The 22,908-nt window shown below is 44.2% G+C and overlaps 1 protein-coding gene across 1 annotated transcript; it reads right to left on the reverse strand.

Annotated features, from left to right (window-relative positions):
- Positions 1-570: 570 nt before the first annotated feature.
- ext2 (exostosin glycosyltransferase 2) lies at positions 571-22,629 on the reverse strand. Its single transcript, XM_079736659.1, has 15 exons — positions 22,503-22,629; positions 21,738-22,078; positions 20,919-21,142; positions 20,700-20,789; positions 19,369-19,485; positions 18,745-18,940; positions 18,174-18,313; positions 17,958-18,051; positions 12,220-12,351; positions 9,236-9,425; positions 5,386-5,552; positions 4,631-4,774; positions 3,956-4,084; positions 3,087-3,169; positions 571-2,161 (listed from the first exon to the last, which is right to left on the reverse strand). The coding sequence occupies exons 2-15, from the start codon at positions 22,050-22,052 to the stop codon at positions 2,023-2,025; spliced, it is 2,160 nt and encodes a 719-aa protein (XP_079592785.1). The 5' UTR covers positions 22,053-22,078; positions 22,503-22,629; the 3' UTR covers positions 571-2,022.
- Between the last annotated feature and the right edge of the window lie 279 nt (positions 22,630-22,908).

Raw genomic sequence — 22,908 nt, forward strand, 5'->3', positions numbered from 1 at the left:
TTTTAATCTGCATTGAAACCTAACTACCACAATTTTAAAGACCTCGACAAGAAAAGTTTACTGTAGTTAGATCAAAGACTTCTGCTTACACCCATCTCAAATGCACACTTGCAGTAAAATCCTAGGTGTGATTGTTATTGCCAGTCTTTAATCCATGTGCCGTTCTGTCTCTTGGACACGACACGAGTTGCTGACACGGGATCGCACAAAGCATCGAGAATATCACACTAATTAAAGATGACCAAATATAAGACCTGCACCCTTTTGAACTGCTTACAGGGTGGATTAGGAGGACTATATTAACAACAGGTGACACTAGGGGGACTTGCAATGCCGCAAATGGCTCCATTATGCCATGGAAGACCTGGTTCGGGCAGTCAGTCACCGAATAAAAGAGAGATGTATCAAAGGGGAAATCCTAAATATGTGCCCATGGTATGACCAAATAACCTGTACTTATGCAGTGAAAGTGAAAGCTTGCGAGGAGTCACGACTATTTCCAGATATCACTCTGCCTTCCAAAAATAAGCCTGAGAAATGTTTATTTAAAAGTTTAATTATATAGTTGATATAGATTTGTTTTTACAACACAAGTTATTTGAACACACACTATACATCTTACAAAAGTAAAAATTGGCCGCAAGCGTCACAAGGCAAAAGAAAAAGGTTTGACTTCAATGCAATATTTATAATATTATAAACTTATAATTATGCAATTATATATATATATAAATAATTGTATAATTATAGCAGTTAGAAAGAAAGAATAAAAAGGTTAAAAGCACTCGACTTCAAAATAAAGAGTGTTGTCAAAAAATAAAAAAGGAGGAAAAAAATTGTAAATGACCAAATGTTTTGTTCCCTTTTTGCTGTGCACATACATCAAATTTTAATAAATACGTCAAGCAGAGGAATATATTTAATGGTGTGCACATTATTAATGGCCGCTACTGAAATATCGGAGGACATTTGCGGGAAAAGTGATTGAATAAACCCTGCTTAGTTTGGAAAATTCGGAACACACTTAACATGACCAGCAACAAAGTTTGCATTTGTTTTAAAGATGAACTGTGCATCTCATCCATCAATGAAATAGCCCCCACATATCCTCAACAGCAAAATACCTGCAACTCTCACTAAGAACTTATATAAAAGTAATTAATTGTTGCAATAACGTTTTCCAAACATCACAGCTTTATATACATATATAACCGTCATGTGACCATTCAAAAAAGAAGGGCTTTGGGAAATTAAAGAACAAAACGAGCATCATAAATTACAATGACATTTTTACCCATTAGTCATTTTAAAACATGTTAAAACTGTACAATCCTAATCTGTGTTGCTATACTGTGTGTGTGTGTGTGTGTGTGTGTGTGTGTGTGTGTGTGTGTGTGTGTGTGTGTGTGTGTGTGTGTGTGTGTGTGTGTGTGTGTGTGTGTGTGTGTAATCTATACACTGGTTAGAGCCTACCTACGTGGATGGTCTCTTCTAGCACCAGCCCATTCTTGAGGGGTCTTGGTCTTTGATTTATTGCTCAGATCCGATTTTGTTCAGAATAGTGACAAATATCGATCTAGAGCTAGTCACTGAGGTTGCATTGCAAAACATCTGACCTGTATCTGATTTAGGACCACATACTGAAGTGGCATATAGGATTGAGAAGATCAGATTCCATGGGATTTGTGCTGTTCACACCTTTATAAAAGATTGATTTGGGCCACTTTTAGGCCAGATGAACAGCTTTTGTCAACAGAAAAAAAAAAAGAAGGTGAATTCAAAAATATGTCTTGGCCTCAACTAAATATAAACAATAAAAACAAAGTACAACGCAGCAGAATTGTAATGGTAAAGTCCCCAGTAAAACACTTTCTTTCAATAGCCTCATACAGTCAAAATTGTCGAACACGCAGAAATCATAGAAACAAAGCTATGCATGTACAATCTCAAAGGGACAACATCCTTGTATAGACTCCAAGGTGGGATCTGGTTACAGGGGAGAGGGCTTGGGGTCTGGGGGGCTCAGAGGCTGCCGATGTTGGGGAAGCTCTTGAGCTTCTCTGGGAAGTCGTCCTTGTAGAGGACTGGGTCGGCGCGGTGCTCCACCACCTTCAGAGGCATCGTGCCGAACACAGATGCAAACTTGTTGATGCATTCAGATCTGTGGGTGGCGAGCAGAAGAAACTGGTTCATGGTGACCATTTCATCCTTTGGGGGAAGGTCATCTTTGTATTTTCATAGTTAAACCACTGAAACCCAGCGGGCCCCCGGGCAAATTCATGTGTTTGGGCGATTAGATCAATACAGAAAACAGGGGCTGTACCCAAATGACCACAGTGATACTAAAAGAAAGGACTCAAAGATGTCTTGATTGATTGGAATGTACAGTCAATTTCGCCAAAACTTGAATCTGACTTCTGAGTGTTATAGAAATAACCCGTAATCGTTACAAGATGTAAAAACCAAAATTGGAGCGACATTTGAATGCATCTAGACATACATTCCTCTTACTTTAAACAAACAATTTTATTACCAAGCAAGCCGTGCCTTTCTCCCAATCCCAAGTCTTGCTTACATGTGCTCAGTCGTCCTCTGCACCAGGAGAATAGGCAGAACACTTTTGGAAAACTATGCAAGACGCCCAAGGAGTGTAGCAATCAAACCGTTTTTTTTGTCAAAAATAGACAAGGATAACCTGAAATATGCAAGGAAGGCCGACCGGATTGGGCAAGTCCACTCTGATTGGCCGTTATTGATTTGTTATTTTTGTTTGAGTTGTTTTGGGACAACGTAAGGCCGGGGCCATATTTGGAAAAAAGTTACAAAGTTAAGGGCAGACTGATATTCATTGCAAAACCCAAACGTGACTATCATGATTGTATTGAAAGGCTACAACTGTTGTACTCCACTGAGTTAATATCCAATTTGGTAGAGATGAAGTGTGGAACTTTTAGAAAATATTAAGTAGCATAAATGGCTACTAAACTACTGTATTAGTGACTTTATTCCCTTAAATCAAGAATTGCATGAATCAGCTAATTGGCTGAGAGTTTTTGAGTGACTGATTCAGGGCTGCTACGGCGTACCTTTCCACCATGTGCGTCTGGTCCAGGGACAGCCCGTCAATGGCAGTGCATTCCGGGCACTTAAACTTCTTCCTGGGGGTCACCTGAACGGAAGCAGAAGTCAAATCATTACAATAACTTAGTTTAAAGTCAACAATCCTTAATTCTCACTTTGACAGGAGTGATGATAAAGATATATAAAAAATAATATATATATATTATGTATACATATGTACACATTAGCTGCTCAAGATGGAATAACAGTGCCCGACCAGGTCTGCCTCCCTCTCCTGTCTTTAGTGTGTGTCAGGCCCTATTAATGGCCGGCGCATGCCAGGCAGCAACACTGTACCGTCTTTCACTGGCCCAATTTATAGCCTTCGCCTTGTTAACGTCCGCCATCACCACTGCACAGGCTTCACCCACTGCACCAACTGGCCACGCTGGAGAGTCTAAGATGGTCTGGGTCTAGGTCGGCAGGGAGGTTTGTGTGTGTACGTGCATGTATGAGAGAGAAGGATGTAGTGGCGGTGCAAGGGAGCGCACAGTCTTTGATTTGTTGGCGGGGTGTGTGTGAGCCCTAGCACGCTAAAGGAAAAACAGCCTTTGAGGGGGGGTGCCAGTGAGTGACACCCAGATAAGGGAGGTTAAGGCCGGGCTTTAGCTTGGTCCCTTGCACCTGTGTGTGTGCGAGTCCAAGTGTGTGTGCGCGTGCGTGCATGTTCGTGCATGCGTGCCTGTGTGTGTGTGTGTGTTGATCGGACACAGAGATGCAGGATTCATTTCAAATGCCCCCAGGCTATGCTTTTGCCTCTCCCTCCCCCAGCGGGCACTAGACCTGAAGAGCATCGGGAACAGGAAGAAAATGCAGTGTGTGTGTTTCCCCTCACCTTTATTGGGGCTTTGCCAGTGATGTTGGCAACCAGGAAGTTCATGGCGATGTCTTCACAGTTCATGTGTGCGTCCACCCAGTTCTTGATGTCTCCCGGCATCTTGTACGTGTACAAATAGTTGAAGTACTGGGATTGGGATGAAGAGACCATGGGACCATTAGCACAAGATATAATTTAGCAGGAGATTATGTCAATTGGTGTGACATCCAAACAAATAAAAATAAAGCCATTATTCAAACAGTCAGCCCAACCTTTGACCTTTTGTAAAGTGTTTTTTGAACCAGCAAGAACCGACTCTAGATTGATGTGAGGAATGTTTGGGGAAGCGTCTTGATAAACTTTGCCCCACTGTCTGGATGCTCATTCATCTCTGGAAACGGTGACCTCCCCACCTTACCCATTTGCACATCCAAGCCATGTCGGTGGCACTATCCAGGTCTCTGCACATCCTCTCTGGGTCCATAAAGGAGAGAAATCTCCCTTGGCAAATAAATGGCGAAAAGCTCACTGTAGTGGCTTAATTCCTCTCCAATTTAGAATGGCATTCATTATTATCGATTCTATATGGATCATACACATTTATTTTATTGAGGACTCGTACAATATTGTTGGAAAGAGGTCGGTAATATCCGTACAAAAAAGTATGGGACGTGATCCAGGGGTAGGAGTTACCTTGTGGTAAAAGGCTGCTCCGGTGAGAACCATGGAGACCTCGTTGGTCCACTCAGACTCGTACTTCCACTTGCCCATCTCGTGGTCCCAGAGGTGTAGGCGGCCGGGGTACCCCACCAGCCTGTCTGGGAACTCCCTCCACACCTGGTGAAACCGCAGACCAAAAGGGCACATCGTCTCTCATGAAAAGCTTAGGAGAGCATTACCAGTAGGCTTTACGTTTTATAATGAAGCCGTTTGGGCCATTTCTGGCTTGTAGCTAATGGCGCGAAAAAAATAGAGATCTAGCTCAGAATTTCTAAAACACACACACACACACAAACACCCTTATGCCAAGCGCTCCGTCTAATCCTGGTAGTGAGAGCAGGAGTCAGCGGAACATGGAGCCAGACGGACAGCTCCTCTATGGTATGCTGCCTTTCATTCAACGTAATGATCCTCAAAATTGAGCAGAATTGTATTAAATGGCTTCTAAATGCCTTCAGGTGAGCAGAGGGGAGCTGCGTCGGTCTACAGCCATGGAAAGTGTCAGCCCTGGGCCTATTATCATCTCACACACACATCAAACACCTCCTTAACCAGCAGCCGCTCAAATCCTCCACAAACCACAGAACTGGACCCTTGTTTCCCTGACTGAGTTTTAAACTCCGGGGATCAGTGTGAAACGTCTGGTTACATTGGCCAGAGTTAATGGAAGGATAATGAGGGATAATGCTGCGTACATATGTAATGTATAGGCGTGCAACGTCTCTTACCTCGTAGCCAAACTGCAGTTCGTCGGACGTAAGCATGATGATGTCATCATCGATCGCCAGCACCGCCTCCGTCTCGATCTCGTCGTAGGGGAAGAAACGGTTGCTCAGCTTGTTCTCTTTGGTGCGCACAACTTTGAGAGGCACAGCTATCTTGGGCCAGAGAGACTCTGCAACGCATAACAAGGGAAAGGAGACCTTAAGGGTGTGATCAGATATTTATAGATATATAGAGTGTTACAAGAATTAAATCTGGAACATCTGCACAATTCCATCTGGATTCTTAAAGATGATCCAACAATCCAAATGACGTACTTTTTGTGTTTCATTGTTGGTATGTCTTCTTTGATCTTGAATATAGTATCTATGCCATATTTTTAGTTATAAAAAAGTGCATAAAGCCATGCACGGTACAGGTGTAAAATGTATGTTTTTGCCAGTCTCCACCAACCAGTTTGTGAACGCTCCACTCCCTTCCAAACTCCGATACCGTTCGTTTCTTGGCGTCAAGTACCACGAAATTATTGTGCGGTGCAATAACATGAAAAGTCAATGCAAAGAATTTCTCGCCAGGCGTTGCCAGTTGCACGAAATGAAACACGCGAATGAAATACCATTTGAGATTCTGATTGCACGAACAACGAGGATTCACCTAATTCGTGTGATAACTTGAGTTGAAATATTTGAACTTTGGCATGCAATTCGCATGAAGCTGTGTCATGAAAGCCTGTCAGCGTTCAGATCCTCTCAGGGTTACTGGCGTCCTGGAGTCCTGATTGAATCACATAAGTGGCAGCCATCCAGCTCCTGGAGAAGAAGGTAAAATTCACCGAATTTTCAGCGCCTTCGGTTGGTGTAGTGTTGGTGTTGCGACGGCGTTGTGTTCTCTGACATCTCCGGGACTAGCAAAACAAGTACTGAGTCGCGAAGGTGGTAACCTTGGGCAGAGCTGGTGGAAAGAAATGTTGGCTTTTGCGCCAGCTAAGCCCCTCATTACTCCCGCGTCATACTTGTGAGTAACTTCACTTTTGGGGTGAACACGGCTATAGTCCAAAATGACGGTGTGTGACAACATCGCTCATTATAATGCTCATTCACAAAGACGGGATCTAGCTTAAAATAACACACAATAGAAAAGGATGCTGACGATATTAACCATTGGGATAACACCAGCCCCTTCCTTCCTAGAAATCTTATTTTATTTGTTTGGTTGGAGCTAAAAGAGGGGATTCACTTTCATGGAAACATTTGGACAACCCACGAAACAGCCAATATTATTATTATTATTAAGTGGAATGGTGAGTGATTTCTAATCATAGAAACAATAACGCAACCAAACAAAGATTGATGTCATTTTCCTTTCCAAGTTTTTCCTTAACAATACAGTTTACAAACTGAACCACTGTTCAAACAACCCCTTGCTACCTTCCAAAAACCATGCACGAATTAAGACTTTGAATCGACAGGTCTGGCACATTAAGCCAAGATGCAGTCAAATTGATCCCTGGAAGAAGATGAACAAGAAAAAATGGGATGGAAGGTCTAGCAGGGCTCCCCACCCTGCTATCTATGCACAAGATTCACACACGAGCGAGACTGACCGCAGGAGCATTCTGGGGGAGGCACATCACCGGGGGTGTGCTTCTGCAGCGTTTCCAAAGAGCTTGGGCACCGTCCATGGCACGCAGTGTGGTGGAGACGCATGACACAACTGTGTGTCCCGTCATTACTGCTGCAAAATGATGCCTGACAGACCCAAGGGCCTATTAAACCCTGTGCATCTCTCTCGCGCTGGCGTTCCCAGGTCTGGTCAAGACCAATTTGGAGGATGGCGGCGACAGCGCACACATATTTTGTTATTCAGACATTTAAACCAGGGGGTTAGAGTTAGTCATGGTAGCTAAAATCTTGACTTCAGAACAATCGGTGAACCCATGAAGTCCAGATCGCTTCCATTTTACTTCTTCATATATCCTCAAAAGTTTATAAGTACAAAGCTCTTGGAAAAGCTGCAATTATTTTAACAAAATGTTCTGATTTACAGGGAATAAATCGGAACATCTCAGTCCAACAACATAAAAGGTGGCTCGTCTGGCGTCCACTGCCACACAGCCATCGGTCCTCTGGTGTGAAAGGAGGACCGCTCCCCACTGGGTCGGCCCGTTAAAAGGCTGACCCGTCCGCGGCCTCTTGTTAATTCTAATGGGTCACAAAGCCCCAGCCAGGCGCCACTCACGCCTCTAATCAAACGGCGAGGCCGGGCCCATTAGGAGCCACTTCAAAGTGGCCGCGCGGCGTCGTTAAACAAGCACATGGCTACGGCGGGAGGAAGGATTTAATCACAGTCGGGAGCCGGTCGCACCGAGGGCTGGGCTCAGCCGTCAGCCGGGCGAGGCTCCGGGAACAGTTGAATACTTCACCGCCAAGTGGAGCCAAATAATTGCAGCACGCGGTGGCATTAATCAAACTATTAACGGCTGGCCATGACACATTTATCATATTTGCGGGGCGCGTTGTCGTGGTTCCTTAGTGGTGGAGCTGCAGCCGCAGTGAGCTTCGGGTAGGCAGGGACGCGCAAATTTCTGCTCAAATTGCTCAAATTTAATGAACGCCGGTGCCTTTCGGGAAACGCCTTCACGGGCCAATGCCCGGGTTGAACAGGTCTGATCGGTGAAAAGGCCTCCAGGCTGTTGGGTGTGCGTTAGCGAACAGGGGGCGGCCTGGGCAGGTCGACAAACGAGTGCATTGGAGCCGGCGTGTCCCACGCTGGCACTACGCACCGCCTCTCTTGTCTATAGTGGAGCCAGAGAGAGCCTGGCTCTCCTCCCCAGCGTGAGACGGCTCTCGCTGCAGCTCAAAGGGAGGAGTCTTTGCTGCTCTTGGTGTTTACCTCTCATCTGTTGCACATCAGGGTGCTCCTTGAGGGGCTTTAAACCCCACCAGGGTAGGGAGGGACCGGGAGAGAGACAGACACACCAGGGGAGGCAGGGAAAGAGACAGACAGACGAAAGACGGCTGCTCCCACACAAACCCAGTTGGCAGTTTAATACTATGCGCTCTGCAGTTTCCCCTTGCATGGCTCCTTGGATTGGAGCTGTGTGTGCGCTTACATATTTTAACTGTTTAGGGAACCGTAATATAAAGGAGAGCAATAATGACACACTCTTACAGCACACATAATAAAACATCATTATAAAACGTTGAGACTATCCTACTCTGATCCATGTTGGGGTGCATGGCAGGGCATGGCTGAAGGGAACCCTATACTGGATAAATGAAGTTTCAGGAAGTAAAAACTACAGCTGCCAATTAATTATTTCTGCTTATTTCCAACAACCACAGGGTATGCATTAGTTTTCAATAAACGAGACACCTCTGCCTTTTAGGCAGATATTACACATAAAAAGTTATGAATATCTAATCACAGTTGGAAGAAACCACTCCGGGGTGTCGCATTTCGGAAAATATTGTACGACAGGGATGTTTTTGTGGCCCAGTCAAAGCTGAGGTCGCTTACAACCGCCGAAGTAAACTGAGACATGGGAAATTCCCGTTGCAAATTATTCTTGACTCGTCCCATCGATCCAGATTCTTTCCTTATCATCGTTTCCAATCGCCACCCCTGGCAGAGTGGCAGGTTTACAGTGCCAGGACATTCACCTCGCCACCATGCCCGGAGTTCACCTTAGCAGAGCAGGCACTCTGCTAGGAGGACCAGTTAGCATGGTGCCAAGGTCGATGGTAGAGCACCCAGTAATAGCACATTAGACGTCTGAGAAAGCACAAACTAAAGAATGGCCAATGAAGCAATGTTGTAGAAAGCACAATGCATAGGAGCTGACAAGGGCCTCACCTTCAGGAGGACTCTTGTTCTGGTTGTTCCACACCACCAGTAGCTTGGCCAAGCTGGGCACCTTGGAGATCTCCGTGATGACCCGGAAAAGGCTCTCGATGCGGTCGTAGGTCAGCACCACTGCTGTGAAGCCCGGGGAGCGTGGAGGGATGAGTGGCAGGAACAGAGGGCTGTTGACACTGGACCACTTCTACGGGAAAACCACGAGAAAAACAGGACGTTCAGCACAGGCAATCGTAGTAGTATCACAGTGGATGCTATTCTAAAACTAAAGTTGTTGAAGTAGAAGATCAAGTAAAACCTTCAAAGACTTGAAATAATGCAGGTTCAATGATTTCGTCATCAATTATTGAGGCTACAAAATCATCCATTAGATACCGTTTTTTAACCCAAACTATATTAGCTGTTAAACAACAAACAATATTTTGAAATACATTTTGTCATAGCTCCTACACGAAACACTGGAAGACACAAGTTTAGCGCCATGAAATCTTTCCCTTTATCAGAGCCCATGAAAGTTTTGCCCTCCCCGCACCCACCCCATGTGTTCCAGGCTGGCGGCTTTGCACCATGTCTGCGTGGGATGGAGAGAGTGCAGATCCGACACTTTAAATCTGTGGCCTTCTTGAAGTGTGCCTATTGCACGTTGCCGCTTTATCCCCAGGTGCCCGCAAACATGAGCCAGTGGTTTGAGTGGCTCCTTCCACTGGCGTCGGTGCAAGTCTGTCAGCAGAGACACCAGCCTCGATGTTATTCTCCACATCAGTGGCTCCTTGCACTAATAAAAACTTGCTTTACTGGAAAGTGGAAATTTCCTTGTGGTCGTTCTGACATTGTCACACGAGCCAAGTGGGGGGGATAATTAAACGTACATGGGCGACACATACGTGCCAAAAAAGTGCTTGAGACCACTTAAGTCATTTGTCAGGACTACATAAATGAGATGAAAAGAAGGCCACGTTTCAAAGTGTCATAGTGGGTCTTAAATTTGTTTAGTGCGCTTGTTACAACTCTTGGTTCAAACGCAAAGCAGATTCTATTAAAAGAAGCAGAGTTTTTTTTCGCTGATATAGGCAACCAAGATGAAACACACACATATAGAAGTTTAGCTAAGCCTTATTGTTAAAATACTGCTCGCCATGCCATTCCTTGCTTACCAGGCAAAAAGAGCAACAGAAAAGAATAATGCTCACAAGAGACAAAAAAATAAAAAACCTGTGCTGGGTTTTGCCCATATTTTGCAAAATGTTAGGCAAGTTGCCTGGATTCAAAGTCATTTAAAAAACGTTTGAGCTCCGCTTACTATCTACATTCCAAGCTCAAAAACAAAAGACAGCCTGTCCCCTTGCTCTTGACAGCCCCCTTGAAATGCACTAGCAATCCTGGGAAATGTGTTCTCAATTACTATCCCCGAAACTTTGGGAGAAAAAAAACAACCCAACGCTGCCTGATTTATTTAGTGCTTAGTTCAAGTTCTTCTCACCGTCTGTCCGCTGAATCCATGGAGAGAGCACTTCATCTCTCTTTTGAAAGCCCAAACGGCCAGTACTCTGAACCCTGCCACAATTAGTCTCCTGTGGCTGAAGCACAAACCCAGAGGCCTGGGTGATGCTGATGGACAGCCGATCGGGGATGGATGCATGGACCAAACCTTCTGACAGCGGTGGCCAACAATCGATTAGCTGTTGATTCAGCTACCCTTTAACCCTTTAAAAGGAGGCGGACCCCAGGGGCTAAGCAGTTGTCTGCTTATAATCCTTATTGATCCTGTAAGGAGTCTATGGCACAGCGGTCCTAGGAAATACCTATCAATCGCATTGTGTTTCCAGCAATGGCATTGGTTAAACCAGCAAAATCTTAGGTAGGCGCCTTGGGTCTGGCTGAAGTTTACTTCCAATGGGTAAACACACATTAATTGAACATATGCACAGGCACCATTATGCATGCACCGCCACTGCCTCTGTAGGAGGAGCAACCCCTCAAACTGATTAACAACTCCTGAGAGAAGGGCCCACAGCCTGGATGTCTGCAGCCTCACACTCCCTCAACCACAGGGATGCTGCACACGCGCGCACACACACACACACACACACACACACACACACACACACACACACACACACACACACACACACACACACACACACACACACACACACACACACACAAAGCATGACTCAGACATGCAGGAACTTATTTTTCACCACACTGGAGGCACAATCCTTGCGCAGAACTGCTGACATGAACCGACTGCTGCCGAAGAGCTGGAGCTGGGCGTTCACCGATCTAGCTCAGCATCGCATGCGTGGCTCCCTGGGAGAGGAGGACCGCCGCCACTCTCACGATGCTATTCAATGGCACCCAGTTAGCCTGAGCGCAGGGCACAGGGCGGCGGGGTGCACTGCCGTGTGGGGCATCCACATGGTTATGGCTCTATTTAGAGGGGCGAGATGGAGGACTTGAGTCTCGGAAATGGAACCCTTCGCCGTCCACCGCAAATTAATATGGAGCTCTCGGAAGTATTCCATGCAGCTTGAAAAGATAAATGCTGGGTCTCGTTTTGGAAGAGGCTTCCCGGATAGGTGGCAATGCCACAGAATGTGGCAATGTAGTAGGCCTTGGAATGAAAATCTTTTTTAAAAAAAAAGGTTTTAAAAAAGGAGGCCAGTGTAGGATGGCCCAGAAGAAACTTAAGGCCTCCTCTATTTCAACATTTCCCAACATCCCTGATATAAGTAAACATATTAACTTCATAAAGGGCTGCCTTGAATTCTTGTTTTAACATTTAAGGCATCAAATATTTGACCAAACCAAGGTGTGTAAGACAATCCCACCTTGAAAGGCTGCGTCAGTTGGGGGCAATTTAGTTTCACAAACTCTGTATCGAAAACATCAACCACACCAGGAATGCTACACAGCCAGGAAGATGCATCCAGCCAAATACTTCGAAGCTATTCTAACATCCCAGCTTCAGGGACACTTACCACCACAGGTGGGTTGTTCCACTGTTCGTACGTGTGCGCAGCATACGGATAGATGCGGTCGTTGATGATCTGAAGGGTTGTCATGCCAATGGCCTTCATGGAGCTGAAGTAGGCATCCCAGAACCATCGAGCCTGAGAAAAGAAACAACAGATGTCAGCCAGAGGTGTAACGATACACGTATTTGTACCAAACCGTCACGGTACAGGCATTTCTTGGTGGTTACAGAGGTGGACCGCGGTGCGTAAATGTGGCGTACATAGCGTTAATATGGCGAATGTGAAGGCTTGCTTTGCCATGCTGAATTTAAAACTTGAAGTCAGAGTTCCCCCCGACCGTTTAGCCAAAGTATACTACTCTGTCTCCGTTATCCGACTCCATAACTACTGAGCCCCCTCGAGCATTCGCAATTCTCCGTCGGGATGTCGGATACGCAATTCAATTCGCTGCCCGATCGATCTTATATGTTGACTGTCCTTAATTTGCAAAGTAAACAATGTACAAAGTAAGAAGAAGTGATTCCAGAAATGCTTTTGTTAGAGGACCAATCACAGCCCACGCCATCTCCATTGCATCGACGGATAGTTAAAAAATATTGGATGCGCACATAAGCTACGGAGAGGGTTTCCGACAGGCTCTCCTGCTACGGAGAGGGCTCTCTGTGTCTACGTACAGCACTTAAACATGCACACGCATTTGAAAAGGCACCATCCAGGTGTCACTATCACCGTGGCTGTGAAAAAAAAAACAAGCTGTTCAAACCCAGCTCACGAGACTATTTCAACAACCCCTGTCTGGGAATTTAGAAATGCAAATGCCATAACCAAGTTTATTGGTGTTTTCATTGCTGCTGATCTACGGCCATTCTCCGTTGTTGAGAAACAAGCAGTTTTTTTCAAATTTTCCCCTTAACTATTAACCGTACCGTACCGTACCGTACCATGACTTCAAAACCAAGGTACGTACCGAACCGTGACTTTTGTGTACCGTTACACCCCTAACAGATTACCATGTAAACCAAATCATTAAGGCTAGAGAGAGGAATCTGCACACAAGATTAACAATGGAATGCACACCTAAAGCTCCTGCATGGCATATGGTTGAGTGAACCCTTGATTTGAATTATCATTTATCAGAGTCAACCGTTTAACGTCACCAGAGCCAATGACCTCAACAATATTATTACTTTGGACAAATAAAATTCATTACTTCATTATACATTTATTTTATTTGTACGATCCAAAAGGAATAAGGCCTTTTTCCTGTATAATTGAGCACATTGTGAAGGTGACAAATTAATTCAGATCAGCAGAGTTGTCCCTCATCCACGCAGAGACCGCCTGTGTGGTTGTGAACCTGGCCATAAAAACATCAACGTGTCATTTGTCAGTGTGAGGCTCCTGTTACAAGCAGGTCCGGTCTCCTGAGAACCGCTCTATTAAAACACTTCAAGGGACAGCGGAGAGCGCAGAGGAGCATCTGAGGGTTAACCAAGCGTCAAACTACTGCATCCCCTGCTAGGAGACGCTGGGAGCCACAGACAGGATGAGGACACAGCCTCTCCTGTGGTTCCATGTAAAATGTAGGGATTTAGACCGACCTATAGTCACCATGTAACACCGTACAGACCGTGCAGACAGTATCTGGAGCACCTGGACTGGGATGCACCACCAATGCATAAGTTTGTGACCAAGCTTTTTGGTAAAGTCCATTCCAATTCCCTTAGCAACCACTAGTTAGTATCAAACAAGCAGTTAATTCAATTTGGTTGCACCACCACTTCGTAAGTGCGTGACTGTACATACATTTCAGGTGCTTGACTGTTAGTGTACCAGACAGTAACTGTGTAACAAGTGCCTCCATTTTTTTCCTCTCGTCACAAAGCCCCCATATTTTACTGTACTGACTGCTCTGGAAATTGTCCGACGGTCCCCACACCCATTCCCACACAGCTCTGAACGCAATCCCCAAAGCCGACCCTATCTCAGCTGGTTAGCACACAGTTCTTTCCGCGATTATATCGATTTTTTCATCATTTGTTTCTGTGTGATGTGTGTGTGGAGTGTGGGTGGAGAGGATTCAAGAGGTCTTTCCAATCCCTTGAGATAGGGGGATCCGGGCGGCTCATAAATCAGCGAGTGATAAAAGTTTGCTTTCCGACTGGGGAGGAGGCACAAAGTCTTTCAGGCAAACTGTTACCCCCTAACCACCCCCCCCCCGGCCACACCTCCCCTTGCTAGCGCCTGCAGGAATTTTTATGAGGAGGGAAGAGACAGGGCTGAGGGTGCGGAGGAGAACACTGACAGCAGCAGAGGACTTCATTTCATCTACCCAAGACAGTCAACAGTTCTTTCTTGCGACAAATTGGGGAGATACATTAAGTTTCATCGATTCCATCTTTCAAAAAGGTGTGCCCAAATAAATGGACAATTTGAACAGATGGATGAATGAAAATACTAGATGACTGACGAATGCAGGGAGTGTTCACTGTGGCAATTTCTGTACATTTTTTGATGTGAATTCCACATGTCAATTATCGAGTCCTGTGGTTGGATTCGTGCGGTCAGCTCTCTCAGCCTGTACCCGCAGTAGTAGATCAGAGCAACCTGCCAACTGCGCAATGACAAAACTCCAATATGGCAACTTTTCATTATATGGGGCAAAACCTGTTGACGCGGCCATGACTGATGTGATAAAAGGCTTGCATGTATTGCACAGCAGGAGTCTGACCCATACAAGACTCAGGGGACCCAGTGGTAAGCACAGGGCCTCAGAGGCCTCCTTTAAACCCTGTGAACAAACATCCAGTTTTAACACTTAGCCTTTACAATGTATGACAAAGTAATCAACGTCAAAACATCAAATCGAGTTTGAAAACGACATGCTCAAATTCAAGCTGCCGTTCACAGGCAGCAGCCAAGCGGTCATCTTTGTTGTGCCCAATGACCTCTTGACTTGTCAGTTTTACAAGTATGATGGATCCAATTAAGACGTGATCAATGTCACCACGTCCCCATTTAGTTGGGAACATTTAGCTGTTGTCTATTAACGTTGATCAGAGGCCACTTCAAGAAAGGTGTTTGAACAGTGGCCTTCAGACGCACATTAAGACTGTAATCTCAGCGCGTACAAAGAATCATACTGCTCTGATGTTCCAAAGTGCTTCTTTTGAGGATCTTTTGCCCCCGAGTTCTTCAATTGCTCATCAGAGGTTAGAAAGGTCTGAGTTTAGATAATATCGGAATGCATATCAAATTCCCTCAAGGCATTATTAAGATGACATTCATCTCCTCAAACCGAACATGGGAGGGGTTGCCTGTCTCCCACTCGGGAGAAGACTTATTGATTTGCAAAAAGTGAATGGCTTTCACTCCTTTCAGCGAAGCCCTAATTGACGTCTATCTTTATACAAAGCACAAAGTCATCCACTGTGGAAAAGTGGAAAGGGCCTCGGGGCAAAGCACCGGCTGTTGAACCCTCTTTTGGTCAGTCAATGTAAATAACACATGAAATACATTTGGGGAAACGACAATAACAATGTTCGGAAACTAGGAATGATTCCCTGCTGGAACTTTATAAATACCAGTCAATTTTGACTGGTTCTCACTGAGCTGTACACTCAAATAGTTACAAAGAAATTAAATGAATGACCTTTAAAACCAGGGAAAGTCAAGATGCCATTCTTGGATAACATATCTCATCAACCTCATCCCCTCACTCATCCTTTTGGGTAATAATGATAAATATTATACCCAATAATATGGTTTAAGCAGTGTTGTGCACTCCTGAATCCAGATGTGCTTAGGCATAGGCAGACAAAGTGGCTCTTCATGTCACTCCATACATTCACAATGAAACAAACCTCTGACTAAATGTGCCCTTCTCTCCCACCTCATCCTGCCAGCTGGGGCCCTCTAAAAGTACAGGTCCCAAAGGAGGCCCACATAGATCAAGTCCACACAGAATGACCACTTCAGGGGCCCACACCAACAGCACACTCATAGTTTAGCCAGGTACCTTTCCTTTCAGCTACAAATATGCATAATTTATGTCCTCCTACATTAAATAGTTCTTCCTTCAAGGGCAAATAGAATGCACAAACTAGCAGCGGTGGATGTCCAATGTGACCGGAGGTTGGGAGCAATGTAAATTCAAATAAATGATTACGAGTTATTAGAAAGTGAAAGATGACACACTGCCAAATTTGTAATCACTGTTGGAGCATATGTGAGCCGTTTCCCTCCACAGCCAATACTAAAAGTTTTTGCTTTGAAGGAAACTTTAAGCTTTTAATGCATCCTCAGTCCTTAAATCCACCAAAAAAGGCTGCAGGAATGCAATGTCAGGAAAAATAAAAATGGCCAACCATCAAATATTGCTTCATAGTAAACCTCCTTAGAGCAGGGACTTGAGTTTGTGTCGTGTTGAGTTTCTCAACACGCATGTTCTCAATATGACAAATCCTGCTTTAAAACAATTATAAACATATTCATGTCTTTAACTTTCAAATAACGGACCATCTACAATGAAGCAACGCTTCATTCGCAACCTAAAGCAGAGTGCTGCAACAATCCAAGAAGGAACTTGTTTGAGAAATCCCCAAAAATATAAAGTTCCATGCCACAGAGCTGCATGATAGAAGTTGTTGGTGCTGCAGGCATGGGCAGAGATAACTCAAAACACATGCCAATACAAAACATGTTGGGTTCAGAGCAGTTGGTATTTTTTATATATGACGTCCATTTATCCTAGTTCCTGTACTGTGTTGACTCCGATCTTTGGATCATTTAGTTAATTCTGAATTCTGACAATATGTCTTTGGTTAACTTGGCACACCAACATCTCCGAACAGTTCCTTGTAGGCGATTTTCTTGCAATGCAGTTTTTAGATGACTTACGTATACTATTTAATAATACCTTTGTTTCATACAAATTGATTGATTTCACAGTATACTGAAAAACGATTTGTCAGTTAAAGATTAAATGCAGTGTTTAAAAAGGGAATTTATGCAAGACAGTTTTTCCCTCATCAATGGCACATCCATCTACCTCTAAAAGTTGCGGTAACACATTTCTAAATAGAAAGCCATGCACGTGCCAGCTTCATACTCGGAAGATAAGAGTTAACACCAGTGGGAGCAGTTGATGGACACATCAGCTTTATGCTGCTAATGTAGCCGTAAGCATACAGTCTCCCAAAGGAGGTCTTGGAGCCTTGTCTGGAGTAATCTAACCCCAAGATCGCCTAATAGCCGTGGGCTTACGATGTGTGTTTGGCCAGCATAATTGGTAAATGGACCAGCGTTGATACAAGGCAAATGAGAAACAGCTTGAACCGATACATTTCTCTCATATGAGGGATTTCACTGCTGTTTAAAGTGGCTGAATGTTACTGTTGAATAGAAGGAGATAGTGAGAATTCTTTTTTGAAAATCTGAAAGTGACTGAGTGGTGGACGTCCAAATAGGCGTCTAATCTAGATGAACAAATATGTTGAGGAAATTTAGGTTCTCAAATAAGGAAAGTGGGTCTTCAATCAAATGACCTGTCTAGATTGGCCATCTACAATAGTATTATACCTTCTAAAGCTTTGTGAAAAGCAAGTGTGAGGATCTGAAAGTGTCGATGGTAGTTTTTGATGAAATAACACATCCAGAGACAAACCGTTAAATGTTAAATCCTAATTGATTTTAAGCAAAATATTGCATTCTTTATGTATTTTCTTAGGTTTGAGTTGTACCTGTCTCTGCATCTCTTCCACCTGTCTGTGAGGAATGCTCTTCAGAATGGTGTACATTTCAGGCAACTTCTCTTCTGGAATAACCACTGATGCCCTATTGGAGGACATTTTCAAAGCAGACAAATTATAGCGCAGTGCAAAGTAACCAAGACAATCAACAGATCAAGGAAATAAAGTGTTGAGCGTCAGATGCGTTGGGTTGGGAGGAGGAAATACCTCTTCCAGTCCAGGACCTCTGAGAATGGCAGGATGTAGGAATCAGCCAGGACGACGGGAACACAGCCAGCCTGCAGAACGTCACTGAGGGTCGCTTGGCCGAGCCTAGCCCCGCGCAGAACCACACAGAACGAGGACTCCTTCAAAAAGAGGAGAAGGACAGGTCATTCAAGAGAGACAGAACGAGGCCATCTTCACAAAGAGGAAGACAGGTCCTTCAAGAGAGACAGAACGAGGCCATCTTCACAAAGAGGAAGACAGGTCCTTCAAGAGAGACAGAACGAGGCCATCTTCACAAAGAGGAAGACAGGTCCTTCAAGAGAGACAGAACGACGCCTCCTTCAGATAGGACAGGTCCTTCAAGGGACAGATTTACCCTTTCCTGAATTTTATACGATAAACTTAATAAGTAGGGTTTCACATGGTGTCACACGCATTAAAAGCAGTCTTTGTGGTGCTTTTTCTTAGTGCAACAAGTTGTCATTATGCTTGCTTTTAATAAGCACAATAACTGGTAGAACAGTTATTCTAGAACCTCTGGACTAGAAGTAACCAAGCTGTGTCGGCGCACCTGGAGGACCTGCGGGTAGTCGTACACCTGGCTCTTGTAGCAGCGCTTGCGTACGGAGGCAGCCCCCTGGGAGAGGTTGCTGCACTTGTCCAGCAGGAGCAGTGCCTCGCCGTTCTCCTCCTTCAGGCGCTCCAGCTCCCCGCGGTACTCCCTGTGGATGGCGGTCTGGGAGGACAGGATGAAGTAGCGCCGCGGCCTGGGCGGGGGGCATAGCGGGGACGAGGGCAGACCAAACCTTGGGTCAGTGTCATTCAGTCAAAAGACATGAAATTTGGTTTGCTTGGTAGGTCTTGATTAGCCTATATAGCAATTAAAACCATGACGTTCAAGTCTTTGAGGAATAATCAATGAGGATAACCAGACCAAAAAAGAAGTCTAACTAATGATATCTAGTTAAAAGCTAGCCGGCTCACATTCATTCAGGCAGCCTATCCTTGGTGGGGATGTCTAGCGCCCGGGTCACAAAAGTCAAATATAAACCAGCCATTATATTTGATGTCTTGGGACCCCTTTAAGTTAATTGTGCGTGTGTGTGTGTGTGTGTGTGTGTGTGTGTGTGTCTGTGTCTGTGTCTGTGTCTGTGTGTGTGTGTGTGTGTGTGTGTGTGTGTGTGTGTGTGTTCACCCTGGCTGTCGTTCAGGCAGCTCCACATCTGCAGACAGGGGGCTGTACACAGGGATGCTGACATCATAGCCTTGTCTGTAGGTCCATGTGGAGAATCCCCCACCGGCTAGCAGTGCTCTGAAACACAAACAAACACGGCTTGCATGCACTTCCACATCATGTTTATATACTATACACATTTAGCTCATGTTTATGTATATAGCTGAATTACAAGTTATTAATACAAAAAAAAACTTTACGAAAAAGCAAAGTAATACATTAGGCACTATAATATTGTGTAAACAAGACTCTTGAGTAATATTGATGGTGAAAGTGTTATGCTGTCCTCAGCCTATTCGTGGTTTCACACCGATATATCATTAGAGATCGATTTTCCCACACCAAGCAAGCGACTATGTGAGTCAAATGTAGTACAGGTCAACAAGCACATTTTGGAATCCATCCCACCTGGACCTAGCGCATAGATGGTCAGACACACACTTCATGTCACACACCTGGTTCCGATAAGGCTCGGCAGAAAACAGAGCACAGCTGCTTGAGCCAAGGAAATTCCCTATAGCTCCCATCTAAGTGCTTATCATCTGGGGTGTTTGTCAAAGCCAACTTTTCCACTCCAAATGACCAGCCAATACAAATACATCCTGGCCGACTATACTGCACACAGCGAGACAATGATACAAAAACATCCATAATGATTTTGTGAAACATTACACATGTAGCCGGGATGTATAAATGCACTCATATATTGTGATACATGCGCTCTTAAAACAGCGATAAACTGCATCGATTTATAATGCTAGAATTTATTATTTTATTGAAAATCTTATTGGCGATCAAAATTGAAAGAATTACAAGCAGCTCGATGTAACGTTTTGTTATTTCCACATTTCACTATTGATTTATTGATTACATTTTTTATATAAATTGATTAATGAATTTTGTAGATTCTTGAGACAATATGAGAGAAATAATGTAGTTAAGATCAAAGTGAGCTTTAAAACTAGTTATAATCATTAAATCCAGGACAAGAATCTTGTCCTGGATTTAATGATTCAATGGATCTTTCAATAATATTTAAAATGATTTAAGATGTAAAACAAAGAGTAAACACATACTCAACCTATGGCATTGTGTGCTTTCTTCATCAACATCTGGAAATCGTGTGAGAGGCATCTTAATGGGGTGCTTCCATCTAGTGTTTTAAATAGAAACTGCAGCGCTTGTCTAAAATCCCAGCTGGTTTTTTGTGTAAATGTAAACCGCTAGCATATCAAGCACTCTCTCATCAAGTTACTAAAGATCCATGACTTTTGGTGGGCTTCAGGAGTCACCTGTCTCTGGGCACATCCAAGGCTGTGTTGTAGTCTGGAGGCCCTCCGGGTAACATGTTGAAGAGCAGGTGATTCATTCCCCTGTCCCATCTAACAAACACATAATAACAGACAAAGAATTTGAATTTTAACTACAATTGTCCGCACATATTTCCGCAGGCAAAAAAGATAAATTACAATGATATTCTGACATTCATGGAAAGGTTTTGATTGGTTTACCTAGGCAGAATTGCCAAGGCCTGGGCAGTCTCTCTGATCCGCAGGGAGTTCTGGTTCAGCACATCGATAGACGGCACAAAGAGGCAGGCTCTCGTCACGTCGTCAGTGTAAAAGTCACTGTCAGAGATGGCACTGAGCAGGTCATTGTACTCCCTGGATAGACCCGTGCTACTGATGGGCACGCCCACCTCGTCCACTAACCTCTGGAGTGGGTAGATGTACACCTTCAGGACAAACATGTAAACAACACATATATGAATAGGATGACATCAAAAGTAAGACACTAGGCATAAGGCCTTTATCACCGTGATGTAGGTGTAAAAATAGCAACGAAGGCAGAAATGTTTAAACAATAAGGGGTGCCTGATCGTCTGGGCCTACAGTAAAACTTTCTTAAAGTCACTGTTCCGATCGGGACGGTGCTAGAAATGGGATATATGAATGCCATTGTTATTTAAGGATTTTTGATTTTTTTTTAATAAATGATGAAACATGACAAGTAACTACGTTATTTTCTACATTTATAACTACAACTTTGAGTGAAGAAAGTAAAAATGTATTAAGGCCAATGGACTGGGCAAATGTTAACGTTGAACCCCAACAGGTGTAGCTCAAGTATCATGAGTATTAGGAGTATCATGCCAGTGACCTTAGTTAATGTCAAGAGACAAATCTGTGTTCACCCATACTAATACTATTACTACTACTACACTAATGTGATAAAGCCCTTATTGGCGTTTATCACAGTGGTGTAATAGGACACATTACATTACACCCCAACACAAAAGTGCTATAGGCATTTATACAGGGAATAATTACCTTGATTCGGTTCTTAGGGTTGTAGCCACATCTGTAAACATCGAAACAAGTATGCATACGACAACTGAGGTCCCCCCTTTCGGGTATTGGACTAGACACAGGGAGGCGCACCAGAGGTGCATCGTGGACACTGCGTTTGTCCAAGGTCCAGTCGGCCGTGGACTCAATGGAGTGCGGCCAAAACTGGAACATCCCTGTGGCGATGAGTCCCAGCAGGACCACAGAGAACAGGGTAATGTAGTATATGCGGTGCTTGGTCTTCATCCGTGGGATGAGAGCCGGACCCCGCGAGCTGTACTTTCCAGAGGCACACATCCCTCACTCGGATAAATCCCAGCCAACTATACATAGCAAACAAACAAAAACGGTTAGTTGTACGTACATGTAGCCTAGTGAATTGGCCACTATACGTATAACACATCAACACCCACACCTACAGACAGACACAAATATACCGACACTTCAATTGTATACGAGTACAGCTGATTGATATGCGACTCATCCAACAATGCGACTACAATGGAATGAAGTTATCAGCCAATCCGCGAGTCAGGTGTATGCTAAAAGCTATGGGTGCGAGTACTAGTAATACAACTGCAAATATATAATTTCCTCTCATAAAGTTTTTGAATTAGCAAAACAGTGATTTGCTATTGTGATCGACTGCCCTCCTAGCTTGCTAATAACAGCTGTTCGTGTTAGTGTTTTTTGGGGGACCGTTTAACATTAAAGCAAGGACTGTTATCAAAATACGTTTTCACATACCTTCCACGTTTGACAGGATAACTGTCGAAATGTCGGTGTCAATTCATAGCAATATCATGAACAGAAAAAAAAATCATTGCAAGGATTATGAAGATTGCTAACGGTGTTACTCAGCGGAAGTCCCACTCTTCTTCGCACTGCAAGCATAATGTGAGTCTGCTAGAGTGAATAACACGAAGACCCCTGGCGGACAACAGGAACGTGACAAGCTCCATGGTAGCCTACCCACATCACATTCATCTAAAACATCTAACATAATCTAGACCACACTCTCAAGCTATGTACCTTTTCCCTTCATTTTAATAATATGCTATACTTCAATCATGACATTTTCACAGCTGAGGAGGATGGATCAACTATACCTCTTGGGTTTGTCATGAAGGAAACAAGTTCAATGAACAAAGGA

This window comes from Pollachius pollachius, assembly GCF_949987615.1.
Source record: "Pollachius pollachius genome assembly, chromosome: 5".
Classification (NCBI taxonomy): Eukaryota; Metazoa; Chordata; class Actinopteri; order Gadiformes; family Gadidae; genus Pollachius; species Pollachius pollachius.